This window comes from Theropithecus gelada, chromosome 4 (assembly GCF_003255815.1).
Source record: "Theropithecus gelada isolate Dixy chromosome 4, Tgel_1.0, whole genome shotgun sequence".
Classification (NCBI taxonomy): Eukaryota; Metazoa; Chordata; class Mammalia; order Primates; family Cercopithecidae; genus Theropithecus; species Theropithecus gelada.
In genome coordinates, this window is record NC_037671.1 from 48,753,859 (window position 1) to 48,776,682 (window position 22,824).

Consider the following 22,824-nt stretch of genomic DNA (forward strand, 5'->3'; position numbering starts at 1 on the left):
CAAAGGACAGATAATCCAGACAGAATATCAGTAAGGAAACATCAGACTTAAACTGCACATTAGACCAAATAAACCTAACAGACATATACAAAAGATCCAATCCAATAGTAGCAGGATATATATACACATTCTTTTCAAGTGTACACATAATATTCTTCAGGATAGATCATATTAGACCACAAAAATGTCTTAACACATTTTAAAAGATTAAAATCATATCAGATATCTTTTTAAACCACCATGGTATATTAAACTGGAGAATAATAACAGAAAGAATTCCAGAAAATTTACAAATACATAAAAATTTAATAAGATGCTCCTGAACTACCAATAAGTCAAAGAAGAATTTAAAAATATCTTGAGACAAATGCAAATGGACACACAAAATACTAAAACCTACTAACATACTACGAGATACAGCAAAATATATCTAAGAAAAAAACTTACAGCAATACATGTCTACATCGAAAAAGAAGATTTCAAACAAAAAACATAACATCATACCACAAGGAATTAAAAAGAAAAGAACAAACTAAGCCCAAAGTTAGTAGAATAAAGGAAATAATAAAGATCAGAAAATAAATGAAATAGACTAGAAAAATGGTAGAAATGATCGATAAAACTGAGTTGGCCTTTTAAAAAGATAAACAAAATCAACAACCCTTAAGCTAGATTAATAAAAAAAAATCTGAGAGACTCACATAAAATCAGAAATGAAAGAGGAGACATTAGAACTGATACCACAGGAATACAAAGGATCATAGGAAATTACTATGAATAATTATATGTCAACAGTTGGATAACTTAGAAGAAATGGATACATTCCTAGAGACATAAAACCTACCAAGACTGAATCATGAAGAAAAAGAAAACATAAACAGACCAATAACAAGTAAAAAGATCAAATCAGTAATAAAATGTCTCCTACCAAAGAAAAGCCCAGAACACAATCACTTTATTACTGAATTTTAACAAACATCTAAAGAACTAAAATCAATTATCAAACTTTTCCCAAAAAATTGAAAAAGGAATACTTCCAAACGTATTTTACAAAGCCAGTATTACCCCGATACCAAAGTCAGACAACTACACTACAAAGACAAGAAAATTATAGACCAGTATCCCTAATGAACATAAATACAAAAAGCATCCACAAAATACCTGTAAACCAAATTCAACAGCACATTAAAATGATTGTTCACCACAATCACATGAGATTTATCACAGAAAAGCACAAATAATTCAAGAAACGCAAATCTGTAAATGTGATACACAACATTAACAGAATGAAGGATAAAAAACATGGTCACCTCAATAGAAACAGAAAAAGCATTTGACAAAATTCAACACTCTTTCATAATAAAATTTCTCAACAAATTAGTTAAAGGAATGCACCTCAACATAACAAAGGCCATATATAACAAACTCACAACTGACACCATACTTAACATTGAAAAGGTAGAAGATTTTCCTCTAAGATTAGGAACAAGACAAGGAAGTCCACTCTTACCACTTTTATTCAACATAATACTGTAAATTCTAGCCAAAGCAATTAGGCAAGAGAAAGAAATGAAAAGCATCCAAACTGGAAAGGAAGAAGTTAAATTGTCCCTATCTGCAGATTACATGATCTTATACATAGAAAACCCTAAACACTCCGTCAAACAACTGTTAGGATAATAAACAAATTCAGTACAGTTGTAGGATACAAAACCAAAATACAAAAATCTGTAACATTTCTATATACTAACAAAGAACTACCTGGAAAAGAAATTAAAACAACCAACCGAATTACAAAAGCTAAGAAAAATCAAATACTTAGAAATAAATTTAACCAAGGAAGTGAAAGACCTGTACACTGAAAACTATAAAACATAATGAAGGAATCTGAAGAAAACACAATAAATGAAAAGATATTCCATCTTCAGTAGCTAGAAGAATTACTATTATTAAAACATTCATACTACAGAAAGCAATCTATAGATTCAATGCAATCTCTAACAAAATTCCAATAACATATTTTCACAGAAATAGAAAAAACAATCCTAAAATTTATATGGAACCACAAGGGACTCTGAATAGTCAAAACGATCTTGAGTAAAAAGAAAAACGCTGACTTCAAAATATACTACCAAAGTATAGTAATCAAAACATCATGGTACTAACATAAAAACCGCCACATGGACCAATGGAACAGAATAAAAGCCCAGAAATAAATCCATGCATTTACAGTCAATTGATTTTCCACAAAGGTGCCAAGAACACACAAAGAAGAAAAACAGTCTCTTTAATAAATAATGTTGGGACAACTGCATAGCCACATGCAGAACAATGAAATCAGAACTTTAGCTCATGCCATAAGCAAAAATAAATTCAAAATGAAATAGACTTACATAAGACTTAAAACTGTAAAACTACTAGAAGAAAATGTATGAAAAGAATTGTTGACTTTGGTCTGGGTAATGATTTTTTGGATATGACCACAAAAACACAGCCAACAAAAGCAAAAATAAATGGGATTACATTAAACTAAAAGGCTTTTGCACAGTAAAGGAAACAATTAATGGAGAAAATATTTGCAAAGAGAGAAAATATTTGTAAATCTGACAAGGAGTTAGCAGCCAAAAATACACAAGGAACTCAAACAACTCAATAGCAAGAAAACAAATAACCTGATTTAAAAATAGGCAAAGGAGCTGAATTCACATTTCTCAAAAGAAGACATACAAATGACCAATAGGTATATTTAAAAGGGCTCAACATTACTAATGATCAGGGAAATGCAAATTAATACCACAATGAAATATCACCTCACACCTGTTAGGATGGTTAATGTAAAAAAAGTGAAAGTGTTGGTGATGATGTCAGGAAAAGGAAACTATTACACATTGTTAGTGGGAATTTACATTGGTACACTTATTATGGAAAACAGTATGGAGTTTCCTTCAAAAACTAAAAATAGAACCACCATTTGATCCAACAATCCCACTACTGGGTATATATCTAAATAAAATGAAATTGGTGTGTTGAAGAGATACCTGCTCTCCATCATTCATTGCAGCATTATTTATAATTGCCAAGATATGGACTTAACCTAAGTGTTCATCAACAGACGAATAGATAAAGAAAATGTGGTATATATGAAATACTAGTCAGCCTTAAACAAGAAGGAAATCCTGTCTTTGTACAACATGGATGAAAATGAAGGATAGTATGTTAAGTGAAATAAGCCAGGTACAGAAGGACAAATATTACATAATCTCACTTATATGTGAATTATAAAAATGTCAGACACATAGAAACCAAGAGTAGAATGGTACTTACCAGGGGCTGGGGAGTTGTTGAACAAAGGCTACAAAATTTCAGCTGGACAGGAGGAATGAGTTCAAAAGATCTATTCTACAACATGGTGACTTTAGTTAAAAATAATCTATTGTACTTTTAAAACCACTAGGAAGGTAGATTTTATATATTCTCCCCACAAAGAAGTAATAAGTATGTGAGGTAATGGATATGTTAATTAGCTCATTAGTCATTACATAATGCATACATATTTCAAATCATCATATTGTATCCAATAAATGTATACATAATTTTTGTTAATCAATTAAAAATAAGTTATTTAAAAATTAAGAAAATAGACATAAGCATCTTACGGGCAAAATACATTTAATTGTTCACTTTATGGCATTTCAGATTTCCATGATGAATTCATTCTTCTTTTTGAAAATGGAATGTAGATTCATTTTTATGTTTTATAGATCTACAACCTACTGTCTGAAACTCTTGAAAAGTGATATGTTTGGCATTCTGAATTGGGGGATTTGGATATGTAATACTGGGCACAGGGTTCATATTGTGTAATGTCCCAGCAATGTCTGGGGCAGCCCCTAGTAATTAAAGGCAGGAATATTTCTACAGAGAAATAGCTGACTAGTCACACTACAAGTATCTTCTTATCAGTTCAGGTCAGATTTTAATGAAGTGATGTTTTGTCTCAAAATGGACTGTGAAAAAAAGTCTCAGTTTTCAAATTTTCAGATTTCACTACTATAGACAAGAGATTGTGGACCTGCAGTTGTAAAGTTTAAAGTAAACATCGACATTCTCCTACAAACTATAGTGAGAGTTCCTCTAGTTAAAATTCCTCTAGAATAAAGTAAAAACCACAAATAATCAGATTTAGCTTTGAAAATCCTTTAGGATGCTCTCATAATGCCTGTAGTATTAGACTAGCTCAGCGTTTTGTCAGCTGAACTCAAGAAGAAGAAATTGGTTCAGATTTAGTGGATATGCTGAATGAAAATGTACATCTTTGAATATTAGAATCACTCTAGCTACTTGCAATGCATTGCAATGATCTATCTACAAGACACACAAAGACTAAGAGAACAGTAGAGCCAGGTCTCTCACCACATGCCCATTCTAGTAGAACATACTCTTTAATGGTTGGCAGAATTACCCCCTTATTTTTAAAAAACTGTGTATGTTCATGTGTGATGTGTGTATGTCTGTCTGTGTGTGTAAGGGAATGAATGCAGTTGAAAATATGCTAAATGTCCTTTTGTTTTGGCATCACCATCAGCATTTATTATATTTATTATTTGTTTACTTATTTTGAATAGACCTCTCTTGGTATATTATAAATTAAATTTAAGCCTATCTTGTTTACCATTGCATCCCCAGAGCCAAATATCATACCTGCTTTCAATAAATATCTATGTATCAGGAGGCAGTAGTGCATAATGTTTAAAAGCATGAACTCTGTAGCCTGGCAGCCTAGATTTGAATCCTGCCTTGGCCACTACTACCTTAGACCATGGGCAAAGTCTCTGCTCTCTAGTGTCCTCTCCTGAAAAATAGGGATGATACTTATTATATCAATCTAGATGGACTAATTTATACTCTAATAACAAACCCCAAAATCCAGTGGCCTGAACCAACAAAAGTTCTTATTTATTTTTCTTGTTGCATTACATGTTCATCATAGGTTAGCTAGGATTCTACCCTATATCATCACTGTCCTTACTCCAGGACCCAAACTGCCTAAGCCAGCACTACTTGGCACAATGCCAGTTTCCCTAACAGAGCAAAGGGAACATTCTTCAGGATTGGTACATTAAATTCTCGGCCTAGAAATGACACAAGTCACTTCTGCTTACACATCGGGCAGAAACCGTCAGTAGGGTCCAGGGAATACAATCCTGACATGCACCCAGGAAGTAGAGTTACAGAAAGATACTACCGTCATAGGGTTGTCATGCCAAGTAAAGGACACATGTAAAGCACCTGGCACCATGCCAAATGCTATATAGGTATTTGCTGCTGCTGTTATAATTATTAATAAATTGAATAAATTCATATTTTAGAGAAATATCTAATGTAGGTGACGGGTTGATGTCTGCAGCAAACCACCATGGCACGTGTGTACCTATGTAACAAACCTGCATGTTCTGCACATATATTCCAGAACTTAAAGCATAATAATTTTTTTAAAAAGGCACCTTTCTGGTTTCTCCTTATTCATTTGAATTTGGCTAAACATTTCATAGTCATTGCTTCACTGTTCCCCTTTAGCAAGCAGTGCATTCCAACATCCAACCCAGCAGACCCTTATCTGTCTTTAGCACAGACACAAGGTTGCTCAAAGGACAACCTTCCTAGCCTCACCTTCCTCAAGATGACTTCTGCAGCCCAGCTGGATCCCGAAAGATGAACCCAGGGGAGCGCTCTGAAGAGAAATGTACCCTAGTAATTTTCAGGTGTTGGATACTGTGAAGATCACAGTTTTAAATGTGTTTCATACAAAAATATTTATACTTCAAGCTGTAGCACGCAAACAGCAATCTGCATTTATTGGTTTCAGATGCCAATTTCCTCCAGCTCCAGTTCTCCTTTGTGTTATATAAACAAATCTCAACCATCTGGACCACAACAAGCCTCAATGAAGTATGTGCTCACTCATTGCAAAAGCATCAGATCAAAATACAATCTCACAGAATTCTGCCTAACTGAAAATTGGAATGAACATTACGAACAACACAAAGCTGTTTTTTAACATGTGCTTTAGGTGTCAGAACTTAGAATGTAAATAGGACAGCAGAAATGAGCATATCAGAATATTTATCACTTTGAATAGAACAAAGTGATACAGAAATAAACAGATCCAGATCATATCCTGTGCTGTTAACTATAGTATGAAAAGTTCCATTTAGTACCCCATAAATTTCCTCAAAAATGAAAAGGTATCTAGACGTGGGAAAATAGAGAAGAGAATGCTGCAAGACTCATTTGTGACAGAAAGCAAAAGGTTTAATTCCTACCCAACTATGGAAGTTAAATAGATACTTTATAATAATTGTAGGACAAAGGCTAAACCCAAATCAGTCAATATCAAGACATAAGGATTTCAGAAGCAGGCTTTGCCAAAAAAGAAAGGACTCTGCCAAAACAAATTACGTATGAAACCACCTACCCTCCTAAACCTTGGAAATGAAGGCTAAGCATCATTTCTGATGTCTCCACCCACTGCTATAATTCCAGGCTGCTGAATACATCTTCCCAAAGCCAAATATAAAAACAATTACCATGGCCAGCCTTGCCCATAGGCAAATACAAGGAGCGCTGGAAATGCTTTTTGCTTCTTTTCCCCTTGCCTAAAAATACCTCCCCACCAACTTATCACAGTGCCTAAAATGTCCACCCTTTGAGAAAAGTACCCATCGTCAGACTTGATGGCTCAGATTCCTGAAATGTAAACCTTGTGGAAATAATATTCTGGCAGAATGGAGTATGATACTTAATGTCTTAAAATAAGTGATTTTATTATAATAGTTTAAAAGGAGGTTAAAGGAAAGCAATATGAATTTCTGGGTCTGGAAGAGAAATATGGCAGTGAAAATGAGATGCCACAATACTCTCCACTTTTTTTTCTGGAGTCCCAGTGATCATGCCTTCTGGCTACTGTCAACTTATGTGGTATCTGATTATCTTGTTTTGTCACCTTCAACCATATAGATATAATTAAATCAAAACTAAATCCATGTCGGATTATTTGGTATCCTAAAGACTGTCCACAAAAGGAAGAGTAAAATAAAAAAATCTCCCCGAGGTAGAAGACTTTCTGATTTAGTAAGCTGAATTACATAGACTTTGGCCAATTATAAAATTCACCTCCATGGTTGTAAAATTGTGATCTAAATCATTGGAAACTGAGTGCAATTAACTATATTCTTGTTTATTTTGCCTCAATATTTTATCAAGGTCATCCTAAAACCAAATACTATTTCCCAAACTGCTATGCACAAACTTCATATACACATTAGATGAGAAAATCTTGTAATCCATTATTCAGTCACAAATCAGAATATCAAAATAGATGTGTGCAGACTCTCATGAACTCCCCCCACCAGCCCCTTTCCTTCTATGTCCTCAGTTCTAATTCAGTTAATCAGCATTCTTGAGCAGCACTGCTAAATGAGATTAGCACCTTCCTAGGTCTCATAGTTTCAATCTACTGGGAAGTATTTTAAAAGGAAAGAATCAAAACTCCAATTAAATCTCTAAGGAAAATCCTTCTAATTGTGATATTTACAGAAATTGATGATATAATGAGAATACATAGACTATTGCTTTACAGTTTATGGCAGGTATATTTCAGAGGAAACTACTTGCCCTGAGTAAATTATCATTTGTGATAATCTGTTTATAATCCAAGAACAAAATTCTCCGTTTCTTTCAAAGAAGAAATTGGCATGTGCCACTTTCTTACTTTAAATAGTCTGATGATCATAGCACTGGAGATTCTAATTATATATAATTCCTTGCATTTCAAGCTATTTTCAGCCCATAATTTCAACAGTTCAACTCCAAACTGATATCATTATAAAAATATCTTTAAATGGCTTAAAATAACTCCTAATCCTCTTGGATGGTTTTCTCTGTGGCTATCAGGATTGTCTACAAAATCAATCATATCCATAAATCAGACTTCCAGTAATTATGCCAGACACAGACTTCAGCAATGGGCACAAAGAGGAAAAGTTTGTGAAACAGCAATCATAAAGCCTACTCTTATACCTCACACAGAGTCATATACTTTAGTTTAGAAAAACAAAAAGGCCCGGCTGGGCGCGGTGGCTCACGCCCATAATTCCAGCACTTTGAGAGGCGGAGGCGGGCCGATCACGAGGTCAGGAGATCAAGACCATCCTTGCTAACATGATGAAACCCATCTCTACTAAAAACACAAAAAATTAGCCGGGCATGGTGGCGGGCGCCTGTAGTCCCAGTATTCCCAGCTACTCGGGAGCCTGAGGCAGGAGAAAGGCGTGAACCCAGGAGGCGGAGCTTGCAGTGCGCCAAGATCACCGCCACTGCACTCCAGCCTGGGCAACAGAGCAAGAATCCGTCTCAAACAAAACAAAAGAAAAAAGAAAAAAAAAAAAAAAACCCCTTCATCCAAAATATTTTGTCCATGTTTCAGTAGTATAATAGTGGCTTTTATAACTAAGAATCTACATCCACAAGGGAAGGTTTAATCCATTTAGATACCCCATTTAAAGGTCAGAGAAATCTGAAATAAACTTTGGAAAGGTCTCCAAATGGAATATTTACTGTGATTGCCAAAAACATTTACACTAAGTTAAGTCTGTTTCTTAAAATGGGAAGATGGAAAATGTTAATACATAGAAAACCTCATTCGTCATTTCAAATTGAGGAGTTACTGCTTCATTCAAATTCTTACAACACACACATAGCAATACCACCATGGTATCAGTGAGCAAAGAAGGACTCAGATGCCAACCATCTTACCTTCTCTAATATCTACTGTGAGACTTGGCTCACAGTTTAAGAAGGCTTTTTTAGAACATTCATCAAGCTGCAGGAAGGTTGGAGGTAAAATGGAGTTTATACTGTTTTGAGAAAGGCAAATTATATTTATGGCAGAGTAGGGGAAAAGGAAATGTTTAGGAGTTTAAGACATCTGCTTCCTAGCCTAAGGGGCATTTCCTACCATCCATATTAACACCACTTGTTTTGCTAGACAGACCTATGAGTCACAGAGGACTCAATTTGATTCAACATATTTTCATCTACAAACCTGTCAGATGTACCTCTAAAGTTAGTTGATAATAGAACGGGATTTTCTTATCCTGGTACACATGCCAAAAATAGAGCCAAGTAAACATTTTCAAAAACTTCAAAACACCAACCACAAATGAACAGCAGGATTACTTTGAGATAATGCCACATCTCCCCATGTTTCAGGAACAGAAAAAGGCGTCTTACCTTGCTGTCTTCTCCTTCAAATACTGACTGGTGAACATTGCACGCAAACAACGAGTTGGGGAGGTCATTGAAGTCAGTGATTGCTTGAAAGGCTTCTTCTGCAAAACAACGAGTGACAGCCCAGTCCCTGTCTATGCAACACAGTAAGAAAAGTCCTCCATCTTCAGGGATGTGTCCCTGCTGTCCCGGGCTCCTCATTCCGATGAAGTACGATTCTCCCCTCATTCCTGGGGAAACAAAGACGAGCATGTGTTACTGAAGAACAAATTCCTTAAAACTCAGTTTTCGCGTCACAGTTTTGGATTGGCAGGGGCAGAACAGTGGAGTACGATCAGGAGGAGAGGCAGGGGATATTGGAAGGGAGAAGATCTGCGAGTTCGCATGGTTCCCTTGATCCATGAATCAGAACTTCCCATACAGCCCTGCTTTGGGGCAAGAACCGAGTCAGTACTATGGTTTTTTAAGACAAACAAGCAGGTATAGGAAATGGAGATCACCACCACCACCACTACTACTAATGCCTATCATGTGTTGAGTTCCAGGCACTATTCTAAATGATTTATATGCATTTAGAACATCAATTACATACATTAACTACCCTATTTAATCTCTACAACAGTCTATAAGGTTGGTACCAATATTATCCCCATCTTACAGATGGGAAAACAGAGGAACAAAGTAATTAAGTAACTTTTACAAGACCACTGACAATATGGCAGGGCTAGGATTCAAACTCAGGGAAACTGGCACCAGAGCTTACTCTCCTATGCCACAGGAATGAAGCAGATCAAAATAAGTAGAAGCCGATATTAAGGAAGTATGATCTACTTCATCAGCACCTGAATCCTGATCATGATAACTCTAATAGGTAATAGTTAATCCACATTGAGAGTAAGTGCACGCACGCGCGCGCACACACACACACACACACACACAGATATTTCCTCTTCTGAGATAATTACTTCAAGTCATTTGTGAATCAGGTCCAGATCCTAAAAAATCAGTGTTATCTTGGCCAATCCGTGGGGCATAGGTCCCCCTCCCTCCTTGCCCCCTAAAGCTTTCCAGTATTGATTTCACCTAGCTGTGTTTAACCCTTCTGTTATTTTCTCACCCCTTATATTTGTAGTTTGCCTAACTGCAGAGTTTTTCCATTTTTTGATACTGGTATATAACTTAGGATTAAGTCAGTAACCCCATATAGTCCAAGGATGGGATCTACTTTCTTCTTTTGTACTTATTTTCATGCCTGTGATACTATTCTGCTCAAAGCTCAATAGTTAAGAGGCTCAGAAAGTGAAATAACTTGCCCATGGTTACGCAAGTAAGACTGGCTGAAAATTATGACATGGCTACTGAACCATCTTCAGGAAGCTCCATGTTCTTCAATCCCATCATCACAGACGCTCAGAACAAAGGACAGAAAGGTGGGTACCACCGAACATCACTCTGCTCTCATGAATTTTAGTTAGATACAAATTCTAGATCCCCAGACAAAATATCAGTTTCTGCTTATATCTCTCCTGAACTCTGAAATAAACCCTTGAACCTCATAGTGATGGTTATGTTTTTAATTTTCATTTTTCCTAGAAAAGCCCCAATGAGAGTTGGTAAGCAGCATTTTCTGGCAATAATGCATTACATATAAAATCTTAAGCCCGGTTGAGGTAGGAGCCAAAAATTAAATAGTATGAGGTGATATCTCTAAAATCAAATCACCAAAATTGTAGTAAATAAAAATTTCTATGTAAAATATAATAAAACAATTCTTGTACTACCAAGTTCTTCAAACTCCAATTAGTATAACATTTTCTATATTTAAATCAACAAAATGCTTATTTTAAATAAAAATATGGTACATTTTATTAAATAATCTAAAATAGATGAACATTTTTAACTAGAAGGAAAAACATGTAATAACATTAATATAAAGGGAATTCAACTGCTAGCACCTTCAATGAAACATGTGCATGCATTTTCTTTCATATTTATTTATACTGTTCCTTGAGTATTTTAGCATAAAACACCTAATGAACATCATTTATTAGAGTATCAATTATTTTAATAGTAAAAATATTTACTAAAAGTATCATTGAAACAGCAGTAAACAGTGGTATTTTCATTAACAGTTTACAGGAAAACTGTGTGTGTGTCTGTGTGTGTGATGGAGTTTCGCTCTTGTCGCCCAGGCTGGAGCACAATGGTGCAATCTTGGCTCGCTGCAACTTCCACCTCCTGGGTTCAAGTGATTCTCCTGCCAAAGCCTAGGCCTCCTGAGTAGCTGAGATTACAAGCGCGTGCTACCACGCCTGGTTAGTTTTTGTACTTTTAGTAGACATAGGGTTTTGCCATATTGGCCAGGCTGGTCTCGAACTCCTGACCTCAGGTGATCCACCCGCCTTGGCCTCCCAAAGTGTTGGGATTACAGGCATGAGCCACCACACCCAGCCAGGAAACTCTTTTGATAATGAAATCATAATCATTCAGTAGCATACAAATAGATACTGTGTCAATTCTGATTTTATTTTTAATCTCATCCCTCTTATTTAAAATATTTTAAGTGAATCAAAACATCATAAAACACTTAGATGTGTTGTAAGAATGTTTCAATTATTATTTTTCCAAAAAAATCTAAAATCCATTGCCAAATTAATTAAATAGACAAATTTTAAGCTTCACTCAGGACACATTTTAACCTACTCAAATAGCCTTAATTTCTATCCTAAGCTGTAACAATATTATCTTCATGAGACTTTATTTTAAGCTCATTACTTTCAGTAAAGATTTAAAGGGTGAATGAATTTTTGGCAAACAACCTACTTTACTTACATGGAGAAATACTTGAGAAGTCAGAGCTCTGAACAAAGAAATTCTAATTTCTCTTTCTAGTTTCATTACTAACTCATCCCATAATTTGGAGAAGCCAAGTGATCATTCTGGAACTCAGTTTATCCTTGTAAAAGAACAACAAAAAAATATCAAACTGCCTCCTTCTGCAGAGTAAGGGGAGGCAGGAGAATGAAACAGGAGTGGAAGACGTGATCAAAATCAGTATTAACCACTACATAAAAGAATACGTAATATGCAGTATTGCAATACTGTACTATACAGTTTTGCAATTTTTACTGCATGGATTATGCAGTAAACAGAAAGAGAAATTCTGAAGATTAAGAGAACTTCCCAATTTGGGTCCCACAGCCCAAATTAACTAGTTTGTCTTTGTTTCCTCTTCTTTTTTTTCCACTTTTTCAGAGAGGCTCTTGCTCTGTTGCCCAAGCTGGAGTGCAGCAGCACAACCATAACTCACTGCAACCTCCAACTCCTGGGTCCAAAGTGATCCTCCCACCCCAGCCTCATGAGTGGCTGGGACTACAGGCATGCGCCACCATGCCTGGGTCCTTTTGTTGTAATTTTTTGTGGAGATGAGATCTTGCTATGTTGCCCAGACTGGTCTCCAACTCCTAGCCTCAAATAGTCCTCCCATTTCGGTCTCACAAAGTGCTGGGATTACAGATGTCAGCCACTGTGCCCAGCCTGGTTTGTCTTTTTAAATTAATATCAAACTCTTCATCATTGTAAGAAACCTTTGAGGCAACCATTGTCTACCAAGATTGACATGTGTTGTCCTTATTTCTAAATCTGAGGTTGGCCATCCAAAGGAGAAGAGCTTCCTTCAGCTAGGAGGCCATTTTCTGGGAGGGCTTCCCAACCTCACCCAGGCTGGGATGAATGTAATGTTCTTTCTCAGAGCTCCCTGAGCACCCTGCACAGCCTTTTCTCATGAAATCGTCCTCCCATGTAACTACTGTTGTGATTACCGCTTTACTAGTGTGTATCTCAACCTAGACTGGTATTTCCTGAAAGCAGAGGCTGGGTTGTCTCCATCCATGTATCTACAGGCAAATATAGAAAGTCCTCAAAATAATGCTTGGCTGAATTAATGAATTATATAAAAAAGAGTCACTTTTTGGAAATAACAGACCAGCAAGTGGGTTATAATGGCCAACTTAAAATGTATACACTAATGATACACTATTTCAAATGTCTACACTAATAATGAAAACAATCCTCTCATTTCAATTTAAGGTTTGATTTCCAAAATGTAATTTTACAAATGAAAGATGGCAAGAATCACTCAAAAAGAGCAAGACTCAAAGGATTCCTCTAGCTAAGATTTAATAATCTGTGAAGAATAGCAAATATAACATTTATGTTTTTCAATTATATGAGTTACCTGAGGAAAAACTGGAAAATTCAAAAAGCTATAAAGAAGAAAATAAAAGTAAACCAGAATCCTACTATCCAGAGAAAACTCCTGCTAACATTTTGGTATATTTCATTCCAGTGTTTTTTTTTTTTTACATGTAAAATTTTTAAACAAAATGGGGATCCTGCTGTTTAGTGTACCACTCCTTTCCTGCAACACTGGTATAATCAAGAGCAGTTCCCTGTGTGATTATATATTCCTCAAAACAATAATTTTAATAGCCACATTGTATCCCAGTGTATGAATCTGACATAATTTAATCACTCTTCTGTTGTTTAACATTTGGAAAGCGTAAGTTTCCATCACCATACCCATGTGGAAAAGAAAAACCACTATCCACTATTAAAATATAAATCTTCCCATGGGAGAATCTCAAAACTTCTTTAAAGAGAAGAGACAACTTGATGAAATACTGGAAGGAGCCCCAAGGGAATACCTTCATGCCAGTCTCAAGCTGTAAATAGGGGCCTTCTGGGTTGTGGCTTTCTTTTTATTTTTTATTTTCTTTGAGACAGAGTTTCACTCTTGTTGCCCAGACTGGAGGGCAATGGCGCGATCTCGGCTCACTGCAACCTCCGCCTCCTGGGTTCAAGTGATTCTCCTGCCTCAACTTCCTGAGTAGCTGGGATTACAGACATGCACCACCATGCGCAGCTAATGTATTTTTAGCAGAGAATGGGTTTCTCCATGTTGATCAGCCTGATCTTGAACTCCCGACCTCAGGTGATCAGCCTGTCTCGGCCTCCCAAAGTGTTGAGATTACAGGCATGAGCCACCATGCCCGGCCAGCTGTGACTTTCTTGACAGCAGAATGGAGAAGAAATATGGCCTTGTCTACCTTACAGATCTACATGAAAGTCTTTTGAAGGCCCCCCTCCACCAATAACATGTGAATAAAAGCTATTTATTACTATTGTTAGGCTTATCAAGAGCAAGCCAATGGCAGAGGAAGTTGGCACTTCAGAAGCGGCCATCATTTTCTACTGTTAAGTGTGTAAACGAGTTTCCAACCTCCAGTGTATGTCCATGAGGGTAAAGTCCATATCATTACAATGAGAAACAAGCACCAGTGCAGCTTGAATATTTGGTATGAGTTTGGATGAAGACCTCATTAGGAGGAAGAGATATTTGTAAGGCAAAATAAATTAATTAAAACAAAAAGCAAACAACCTTTTCCCCTGAGAAAACATCACCAACAACAAGATGACAGTTTATTTAAATGTTAGAAAGTTAATGGCAATGAAGACATAGACAATGGCATTTGACTCATTTTAACGAAGAAGGAAGCCTGGAGAAAAGAGGGTTTGTGACCATTTCATTATTTCGCAAACGTGAAAATAATTTTCATCCATAACCTGATAGCACTTATTAATTAAATATTAAAATACCTAAAATAAAGACAGTATGTTTCCTACCTTAAAGACTAGCCACCTAAAACATGCAGATATCTGTTCAACATCTGTTACACAGAAGTAGCCATTTAATAAATGTTTGTTGTATGAATAAGTGAAAAAATTTCCTTTCGCCTCATAAATTTGGATGTTAGCGACATTACTGGCTTTCTACACAAGGAATTAATCTTTCCAAAACTCTCTAATTTCTTTCCTGACAAATGTTTATACGTATGATTAAACCCAGGGGAAGAGACCTTTAGAAGACATCTGGTTCTGCTGGGTATCATTATTGTCACAGAGTTATCAACGTGCATGAGATTCAGATGTCTTAATTGCAGAATTCTAAAAAAATCTACTTTTCTAGGAATTGGGTATAACTCATGAGAGTGCAGAGCCATGCATTTGCCCATAGGAATTCTGGTCTAGAAAGCCTCTAAATACAAAAGGAGAGGGAAGTTAACCACAAATAAGTCCCTGAGAACAACTTGGGAGCCATAGAAAAATGATAAACATTCATGGAGATGCTTATACTAGCTTTACCATCAAGTAAAATCAGTCAATATTGTAATGTGTGACCAGAAGGGGTTGAGTGGTGATAATCTCATCTAGAGTCTCGGCAACCTGGAGAGATCATGGCCAATTCTGGGTACTGCCCACTACAGAAACACTGAAAGTCTTTCAAAGGAAACTATTCAGTCAAGTTACGTTATCTAAGAGACAGGTGCATGGTAAGAAAAAGCATAAGCAGCATAGAAAATAAGGTTTGAGTTAAAGCCCAGTTGCCTTCAAATTCTGGAACAGCAAATACAATTTTTGTATACAAAAACAGAAGTCAAACCAGACAGAAAGAGTTTAATTTTACATAAGGAGCCACAGATCTTTTAACAATTTGAGTTAGAACAGTATGTCCTGCCTTATGTCCTAGTGAACTCCTTGTAGTGGTGATATTCAGTGAGTAAGTTTCATTGAGCAGGTGCCATTCATTTAGCAGAATGTCAAACGGGGAATCCAAGGAACAGGGTGATGATTGCCTGACATTTCCTTTAAGGATTCTCCTCGATTTCAGATTTTTATCTTACCATGATTGGAAAAGAATACATAAGAAAAGAGACATCTGTTTATCTCTGGGATTAAACATGCTCAAGAAAGACGTATAGCCTTTAACAAAAGCTTTCTCTAGAGTTTAAATGTTAAATTTGGATGCTCATAAATAACCTGTCTATATTTTTTTCTCTTCCAGGTGACTCAAACTAAAAAGCAAGAATTTTTCAATAGAAAATGATCCATAAAAGGATAAAAATAAGCAAGACATACAAAAAGCAACTTAAGTTTAAATTTGTTTTTTCTTAGACAAAAAGAATGTTAAAGATTCACCTCAACTGCTTCTAAAATTAAGGAAATACAAAACTTTTGCAATAAGGGCAACAAATAAAAAAATATGCCTTGATTCCATGTCATGGCCAGCCAAGGAGGATAAATAAGGAAATAGAATACATGGAAATGATTAACGAATGATTCATTCTGACTTCAAATTCAGTTTTGATTGAAAAACAAATAAATGAATGATGGGAGATTTGTTAGTTTGCAAGAACTTAAAGATAACAATGTCAGGTTAAATATTAATAACAAAAACTGGGAATACGATGTTGCATTAATAAGTAATAGAAAAGAAATATCTATAGTTATTTTTCAACTGAATGTAAGCTTAAATGAGCCCAGTTCAGATTTTTAAAGAATAGAAACCTAAAGTTTTGCAGTGTTTAAAATTCCTTCATCTCTAAAACCAAATGATTCCTCAATAATATCCAGGACAAAATGAGCTCATTAGAAGAAAATATTTATATTAATAATAAGAATATTAAATTTACAATTAAATTATATCCTCAGCATTCATTTTTGGTCTGGCCTTGTAAGTGGGATCTTTTTGACTTCCCCTTTTGGTGTTTTAATATCTAGATCCTCCTAGGGATAAGACAGGCCTTTTGCTCGTTTTTGTCCATTTTACAGGGAGATTGAAGTATAATATTAGTAACAACAAACCAAGCCAGCCATCCTGAGATACAAAGGAGAGACATGATATTCTTAGGCTGTGCTCCATAGAAACCCATTAGAGCTCTTTCTGAAATATAATGGAACCTATTTAATTCAGCTGCAGAATTTCACACCTGCTGAGCTATGTGAACCTCATGCTATTCTTGATATCATTTGGGATCAGTCTTGAAAGAATCAGGAACATGCAGTTTCCAACTCATAGTTTTCAAAGGAAATCATCCACATTCCTCACTTATGGTTCTCTTCAGGACACCTTCTGGAGCCACTGTTCCACCTTAAGGCCCCAATGGGCAATAATTCAATTAATTCAATTCCCTGTGGAAGCAGCAGCTTATGAATTTTTATGAAGTGTTAAAAAAAAAAAAAAGCAAGTTGTTTGTACACCTGTAGGATTTTAATGCCCATGGTCTCACAAGATTTGCAGATCCTGCATATTCTTTCAATGAACATAATAAAAAGGGGAGGAAGACCCTCAAATTTACCCAAGGTTAGATGGGACAAGCAAATAGGGCATTTGTATTCCATTCCCATAAACCTAATAACATCATCAAGAAAAGGTATTTCAAACAGGTTTCCTGCAAAAGAACAAGGTCAGAGGAAACATCATCTTTTATGAGGTATGAGGGTGAGAAAGTTGTTCTTCAAGACAGAAAAACCTGTGTCTACAAAGAATGAGCTACAGTGAATTATAGATTTGTTAAACAAAACAAGCAATATTGGAGCACTAACACAAAGCAAAAGAGTTTTGGACACTGTATTAGTCAAGGTCTCAGCAGGAAACGGACAGCATGTTCAAATTGGATAATTTGAAAAGAGTACAACAAAGGGACTATTTACAGGCATGGACAGGGTATAGGAAAACCACAACAGATAGTACAAAACCCTGGTCTAGCACTCTCCCCAGACCTGAAGAGGTGAGAGGAGGGGAGGGGTTTCCAGAACCTGGAGATATTCTGGAGAGAACAGAGGGCTGTGTGGAGATGTGCCCCTGACACATCTTCCACTGTGGGATGTGGTCAATCCACAGTAGCACCACAAAGACAGTGCCAGAGAAATAAATATCCCCAACTTGCTCTCTTTCTCTGATCTCCTGCTGGTACCTCCCACTGGTCAAACCCACCTGGAAATCAGAGGGCAAGGGGGCCATGGAGGTGGAATACATAGGTCAGGCTCTGGGGCACAGGGTGCAGTGCAGAGGGAAAAGGTTGGAGAGAGGATCTCTGAGATCAAGTGAAGATAACAATCACAGCCTTCATAAATGGGGAGTAGCCTAGAAATTGTATAGGTTAATTTCAATAGCACTTTAAATTTTGAAAATGTACAGCTGAGTCATTTGTAAATCGATGGCTCAAACCAGGGCTTATGTAATACAATTGAAGATTCATCATCTCTGACTGCATTCTTCTTAGAAACAAAAAAGTGAACAGGGAATGAGTGGCTCTGTATATAGTAGAGAATGCTTGCACCACCGGGGAAGATGTGTTCAGACGCCCCACCTGGAGACAGAAGACCATCCTCTCATGATTGCTTAGAAGAAGCTTAAAGCAAGCCCAAAGCCTCTGGAAGAGCAAAGCAATGTTACGCAAAATAACTTTTCACAGGAGGGTAACACTTCAAAAGTGGGCAGCAAAGCACAAGAACATTGCTATGGTAGCCAAAGTAAGATGTCTCCTGTCATCTTTCACCTTTGGCCTTCAGATGGGGCATGGAGTGCTAGAGAGAAACAGAGTGAAAAGGAAAGAAAGCAGGAAGTGAGAGATACTGCAGCTTCGAGAAAAATCCAGTCAAGAAGGGTTGAGTTATTCAGAAAAGATGGACTAGAAGGCTGCCTGGGGAGTGGAGAGCTGGACAGGACTCACTAGCAGTCCAAGGAGGCAGGTCACACTCCCCTCCACAACATTAGCAGGTAATGAAGAGCTTGAAAGTAAGTCTTTTCAACACAAGGAGGAAAGATAGGGGGAAGAAAAATCCCTATCTCAGAACCCAGCAGACAGTATGCTATTTTTCCCACAATACAGCTAAATGTTCATGTTATTTCCACATTAAAAATCTTCCATAACTCCCCAGGACCTATCAAATTAAATAAAAAAGCGCTTCAGCCCAGCAAACCAGGACAGCCACAAGATGACAGACTTCCTGTCTAGACTTATCAACTGCCTCATCAACGGTGAAAAAAATCACAAGTCTCAGCATCAAGTTCCAGCTCAGTCCATAACAATAGCAGCAGAAGCAGCGACAATCATTGAGTGCTTACTTCGTTCTAAGGGCTTTATCTGTAACAAACTTATAAATATTAAATAGCTGTGTAGCTTTGACCAATTTCCTCAAGCTTTCCTTAAGATTTTCTCCTGCTATCCCCCATTCCCCCCTATCAACATTCCACTCATCTTCAAAGTCACGTCTGGGGTCACTGTCTTCATACCCCGCTCTGAGCTCAGCCTGTACTAGATAAGATTCCCCTGTCTCTGACTGCTATTGTCCTGCGCTTGCACCTCTCAGGACACTTACTTTGTTTTGCCTCTCTTTGCACTTACTTATTCTTATCTTCCGCCCAACGTTGAGCACAGGTGCTGTATCTTACCTACCTGCATAACTCTTGTAGCTACTAAACAGGACCTTGCACTTGGAAGGTAACTTCTGACATTTCTTGAATTGAAAGGAATTCAAAGAACTCTGACTTTCAGATGTCCAACTTACTGGCTGTGTGACCTTGGACAAATCACTTAATCTCTGTGTTGTTTCATCATCTGTAAAGATGACTGGAGTATATGCGTTTTATAGTGCTGTGTTGAAGATTTAATACCTAATGCACGTAAGGCACTTAGAACAATGACTGGGACGCACCGTGAATGTTCACTAAGTGTTAACTATTATAAGTGTTAATCATTTTAAGTTCTTAACAGAGCAACCTTCTGTCTCATATGACACAGGAGCTCTTCCTCTCTTTCCTAGAGTCATGGGTCTTTTTACATGTACAGAAGGAGTACCGTGGTTAAGTGTCAACTTTAAAGTTGGTCTTGAACTTTGGCACTGCCACTTTCTAGCTGCGTGACCTTGGACATGTTACTGAACATCTCTGGGCACTGTATGCAATGTGGGAACCACAGTAGTACCTACTTCATTGGGTTGTTCCTTGGATTAAACGTTGTACATCTTACCATTCTTCTCCCTCTCACCTACTCCAAAATCTCAGAAATTCTGGTGGGTACTCTGTTTTTCAGCTCTTCAGAAGAGATTGTTCTTCCACAGTGAAAAATGGAAGAACACTGAAGTCAGATAGACCCAGACTGAAATCCCAGCTCCTCAGCATTCGTGATTATCAATTAGGGGAAGATGGACTGACAGTAGTGGCTGGCCCTAGAGTCTGAATCCTCTTTCTACAACAATTTTACTTCGTGATTTTATGCAAGTTAGTTCTGCTCACTAGGCCTCAGTTTCCACAGCTATAAATTGGGACTATTGAGAGGTCCAAATGAGATAATCCTAGTAAAGAATTTAGCCCAGGGCCCAGCAGCTATAATCACTCATGAAATATTAGCATTTGCTATAATTGCTTACACAAGTTAATCTAACTGCCAATTGCACCTTTACTTAATCTGTTCTCCCTTAATTGTTTTACTTTCCAAGAAAGGCAATATTGGTGTTAGGCCCAGAGTTTGACTTGAGTTTAGGATAAGAATATGGACCACTGTTCTAAACCTTTCAGTTTTATCAGGTCATCTTCAACTAAAACGGGACCTGAAGTACTTAGCTTCCTAATACAAATTCTCTGCTTCAATCTTATAGTCTTACTTACCCTTCTCTTTTCTTTAATCACCATTTTCCAACTTAGATAAAAACGCTGTCAGGGCTTACCAGAGTCTCCAGGGTACTTCACAGTGAGGTCCAACACCACCGCAGCCGCGCCAACGCCAGCAAAGCAGCCCTCATGCTAGGAGGGCTGCCCAGCTCCTCTTTTCTGTCCTCCCGTCTGCACATGTGTTGTTATTTACAACATTTGGCAAAGCAAACCCATTTATTGACATTTTTACATCTCCTTCCATATGTTGAGCATACTTGCTTCTTCCTATAATGCTGGCTCCCAGCATGGCTCCTGATCTGCCATGCTGGCGAGACAAATGGAATGTAATACCCCCAGACTCCCTCTCTCCCCTCTCTTCGCTCTCCCTGCTCTTCTCTCTCTCTTTCTCTCTCTCTCTCTCTCTCTCTATTAGTGGATGTTCCAGAGCCTTGCTCACCTTTAATCAGCACTTTCTCAACTTGAGTGACTTCCTGAGTCTCAGAGATTCTCATTGTCTCCAGCTGTGTTAAATCCGGAAGGCTGAGTGTTTTCATTCTCTCCTCCTTAACTTTCCTTGTTAGCACAATTTGCTCTTGATCTGAAAGTAAACCACTGCCCCCAGCTGCTTCAGGTCACTTTTAAAACCCTTCCCTTCTTTTTATATCCATTTGCTGAAGATGGTTTCTATCATACCTCTCTTTCTCTCTCAAGGCTGACTGGACTTCTGCATTGCCACCTCCCATCTAGATGGAGCTATCTGCCCTTGGCCTGTTCAACCAAGGGCCACAACTGAAACACTGACACAGGGCTGGGCAGTTGTGGAAATAACTTCCAGTTTCTCTCGCTATTGTCAGAAAGTCACAATTCAAGATGATCCGTAATTAGTCTCCCACTTCTAGTGCCATGTGTTGTTTACAAGAAACAGCTGACCCAGATTCTAGCCTAGAAAAAAAAACAAACTGAAACCTTCATAAAGTCCTTTCTGGCCTGCTGCAGTTGGGACCAGTTCACCACATCCCTCACCCACTCCAGCAACTGATCAGGGGCTAGGGCTCGTGGAGGATGGAACCAGTCTTGGTAGTAAGGTTTCTGGGGAAAACCTACAAAGCATTTGGGGGAAGAAACTGAGCCAGTAGAGGACACAAGTAGAAACAGCTAGGTGATTTAGTTGATAATCCACCTTTTAAGAACTCGTAACTGTCCTGGCCTCCACACTGCTTTACAACAAAGACCATTCTAGAAATGAAGTGGGAAGAGGATGTATACCATCCTTCTACTTGTCCAAAGAGTTGGTGGAATGCTTGTGCTATGGTATGGATGTGTCCCCTCCTAAATTTAGATATTGAAACTTAATGGCCAATGTGATGGTATTCAGAGGTGGGGACTTTAAGAAGTAATTAGGTCATAAGGGCTTCTCCCCTCATTAATGGGATTAAGGTACTTACAAAAGAGGCTTCATGTAGCATTCAGCTAGCTTGCCCTTTCGCCATGTGGGGACACAGCATTCCTCCCTTGTGGAGGATACAGCAATAAGGCACCATCTTGGAAGCAGAGAGCCACCCTCTTCAGACCACCAAACCTCAATCTTGGACTTCCTTGATCTTTGACACCTTGATCTTAGACTTCCCAGCCTTCAGAACTGTGAGAAAATTAATTTCTCTTCTTTTTAAATTGCCCAGTCTCAGATATTTTGTTATAGCAGCAAAAAATGAACTAAACCAACTTCAATGAACTGAAACCATCATAACAGATCCCATGATAGTCAAGACAATGGCTTCGATAGTGCAGTCTACAGATTCCTGACAAATACAACTAGAACATTATGAGGGGCCCATCTGGGATTCCAGCAAGACCAACGGAAGCTCTTTACATTAGATGAGAGAACTAGGACCCCCTTTACCTTCCTGCTCTTCTAACCAATCCTAGCACCATCCCATATGTAGAACTGGAAAAACAGCCAACAACATTGAAGTGCCGTATTAAGATGTTAGAGATCAGTGTTCACCACTGGATTTATAAAACCTAGTTCAGTACCAAGA

At 37.5% G+C, this 22,824-nt stretch overlaps 1 protein-coding gene across 3 annotated transcripts in view; it reads right to left on the bottom strand.

Annotated features, from left to right (window-relative positions):
* Positions 1-22,824, bottom strand: part of RCAN2 (regulator of calcineurin 2) — a 258,795-nt gene that overhangs the window by 213,731 nt on the left and 22,240 nt on the right. For all 3 annotated transcript variants that reach the window (XM_025382631.1, XM_025382630.1, XM_025382629.1), the window contains exon 2: positions 9,292-9,518. In XM_025382631.1, the coding sequence (XP_025238416.1) occupies positions 9,292-9,516 (225 nt within the window). In that variant the 5' untranslated portion in view covers positions 9,517-9,518. The remainder of the gene's footprint in view (positions 1-9,291; positions 9,519-22,824) is intronic.